Source organism: Pelodiscus sinensis, chromosome 30 (assembly GCF_052426305.1).
Source record: "Pelodiscus sinensis isolate ZL-2025 chromosome 30, ASM5242630v1, whole genome shotgun sequence".
NCBI classification, from domain to species: domain Eukaryota; kingdom Metazoa; phylum Chordata; order Testudines; family Trionychidae; genus Pelodiscus; species Pelodiscus sinensis.
The window spans coordinates 7,673,338-7,675,992 of record NC_143081.1 but is presented as its reverse complement, the minus strand read 5'-3'; the positions used below and the strand labels follow the sequence as shown (position 1 = coordinate 7,675,992).

Sequence of the window (2,655 nt, the reverse complement as noted above, 5' to 3'; positions counted from 1 at the left end):
CTCCAGCGAGTGCGGTTACGCCAGGACTTTGTACCGGGGTGTTCTGGCACCGACGCACCTATGGGAGTTGGGCGCTCGGTGCTTCAGAAAACCCCGCTCTGCACCTGGGCGAAGGCGCCTTAACCCGGGTGATAAAAGGAAGTCTGCGCCAGAGCAGGGAACCGAGCCTGGCCGTGCAGGGTAAAGGTGAGCGCCTTGAGAGATCCTGGCTCGCTCCCTTCTGCATCTCCGAGGAGGTGAATTGGGCTAGTTCAATGAGGCGGTATTAGGTGTTGCAGGGAGGGGATATGCAAATAAGGGAGTGAGTTTCCTGTTTAAGTCTGCCCCTCTCTTAGACCAGGCTGCACCCGCAAGGACAATCCAAAGCCCGCTGGGTCTGGGGAGTGATCAGCCAGTCCCCTGAGAACTTCCCCCTCCAGCACTAGAGACAATGAGAATTTGGGTCGCAGCTGTTTTCCTTGTAACAGCATTGGAAGGTATTTTTTGTCCCTGATCAAATACCAGAGTCAGAAGCCCAGACAATTATCGGCTGTTGTTTTTTTTCCGCTTCTTATCCCTTTATTCGCAGATGCCCAGTCCCAGGTGCAGCTGGTGGAGTCCGGAGGGGATGTGAAGAAGCCCGGAGACTCTCTGCGCCTCTCCTGCAAAGCCTCCGGCTTCACCTTCACTGACTACTGGATGTTCTGGGTCCGTCAGGCTCCGGGGAAGGGGCTGGAGTGGATCGGGGAAATACACCCAAGTTCATCTTCCATCAATTACGCCCAGGCCTTCAAGGGCCGCTTCACCATCTCCAGGGACAATCCCAACAACCTGCTGCACCTGCAAATGACCGGCCTGAAGCCCGAGGACACCGCCCGCTATTACTGTGCCAGACACACAGTGACACGGACCCTGCGGCTGCTCCTACGCAAACCAGAGCTGCGGAACTTCCCGCGTCTGCCGCACGGGGGCAGCAGAGACACGCGCCAAACAGCCCTGTCTGGAGCGCAGGAGAGCGAAGGGCCCTCAGGATGGAACGCTCTGACGTCACAAATTAACTCTTTCGCTACTTACACATTTTAAGAAGTCGGTTCTTGGACAGAGAAGCATCTCCCATCTCCTCTAATACCTGGAAGAAACTGCTCTTAACACAAAGGAGAGATTTTCCCTCTCTCTTCCAGTTTGAAATTCCTACCTCCACCCAATGCCTTGTTAGATACAGAGTTAACCCCTCAGATTATGACACCATGTTACATGCACCTTATAGACAAAGCAAAATAGAGGACTATGTAGCACTTTAAAGACTAACAAGATGGTTTATTAGATGATGAGCTTTCGCGAGCCAGGCCCACTTCCTCAGATCAAACAGTGGAAGAAAATGCAACCATATATACCAAAGGATACAATTTTAAAAAATGAACACATATGAAAAGGACAAATCAAATTTCAGAACTGAAGGGGAATGGGGGGGAGGTGAATGTCTGTGGGCTAATGATATTACAGGTGATAATTAGGGAAGCTATCTTTGTAATGGGTAAGATAACTAGAGCCTTTGTTTAGACTCAGATGTAAAGTGTCAAATTTTAGCATGAATGACAGTTCAGAGGATTCCCTTTCAAGTGCAGATTTAAAAGGTCTTTGTAGCAGGATGCAGGTAGTTAAGTCGTTGAGACAGTCCCCTGGGGATGACACGTCCCCTGTGAGCCAGAGCAGCCCCTGCCGGTCCCTTTGTACCCTCGCTAGGTGCAAGCCACATGCAAATCCCTGCTCCCGGGCTTCCTCTTTAACACCGGCCCCTGGTTCTGGGAGCCTCAATCTCTCCCCAGACACAGCCTTGCCCGCGGGTCGCAGTGTCGCTCTCGATCACACGCAATGAAGTGCCTGGTGCTTTTCCTTGCCCTAGTGGCCGCCCCAGACGGTGAGTGGCTGCTGCAGGGGCCGGGAATCACACAGCGAGGGGGGCTGATCGGATGAATTTCTGCCACATTTTGTTTTGTTTTCTCGTCAGGTGCTTGCTCTCAGGTGCAGCTGATCCCGTCTGGGCCCGGCGCGGTGAAACCCAGAGAGACCCTGACCTTGAGCTGCACCATCAGTGGTGACTCTGTCACCAGTAATTGGTGGGACTGGATCCGACAGGCTCCAGGGAAAGGGCTGGAGTGGGTAGGAGAGATCGACTGGAGTGACTCTAAGTGGCGCATAAACTATGGCCCGGCTTTCCAGAGCCGCGCAACGCTCAGCGCGGATACCTCCAAGAACCAGTTCTCTCTGCAGCTCTGCTCGCTGACAGCTACAGACACCGCCACCTATTACTGCGCCAGGGCCACAGTGACACAGAGCAACGCAGGGCCCGGCACGAAAAGGGGAAGCGGGTTTCTGAACAGGCAGCCAGCCGGCTCACTCCCTCTGTGCTGTAGGGGATGATGCAGGCAGAGTAGGGCCCCTAGCAGTGTCTCAGTGCAGGTAGTTTTCATACACACTCTCCTCACCTGAAGCTGAAGGTGGTTTGTTGTAAGCTGGAAAGAAACAGAACAGTGGGAACAGCTGGCAGAGAGGCTGGAATTGTTTTATGCTCACATTTGCTGAGTAGCCGGCAGCCAAGCTCTCAAACGATGCTCTATTCTCGGGGTGGGCAACCTTTTTTGGCTTGGGGCCACTGACCCACAGAAAAATCTGTCA

At 53.4% G+C, this 2,655-nt stretch overlaps 1 gene segment (V, D, J or C); it reads left to right on the top strand.

Annotated features, from left to right (window-relative positions):
- The first annotated feature begins 331 nt into the window (after positions 1-331).
- Positions 332-1,271, top strand: LOC149521105 (Ig heavy chain V region 3-like). The segment is given in 2 exon segments: positions 332-476; positions 569-1,271. Coding segments are annotated over 2 exon segments (540 nt in total).
- Positions 1,272-2,655: the final 1,384 nt, after the last annotated feature.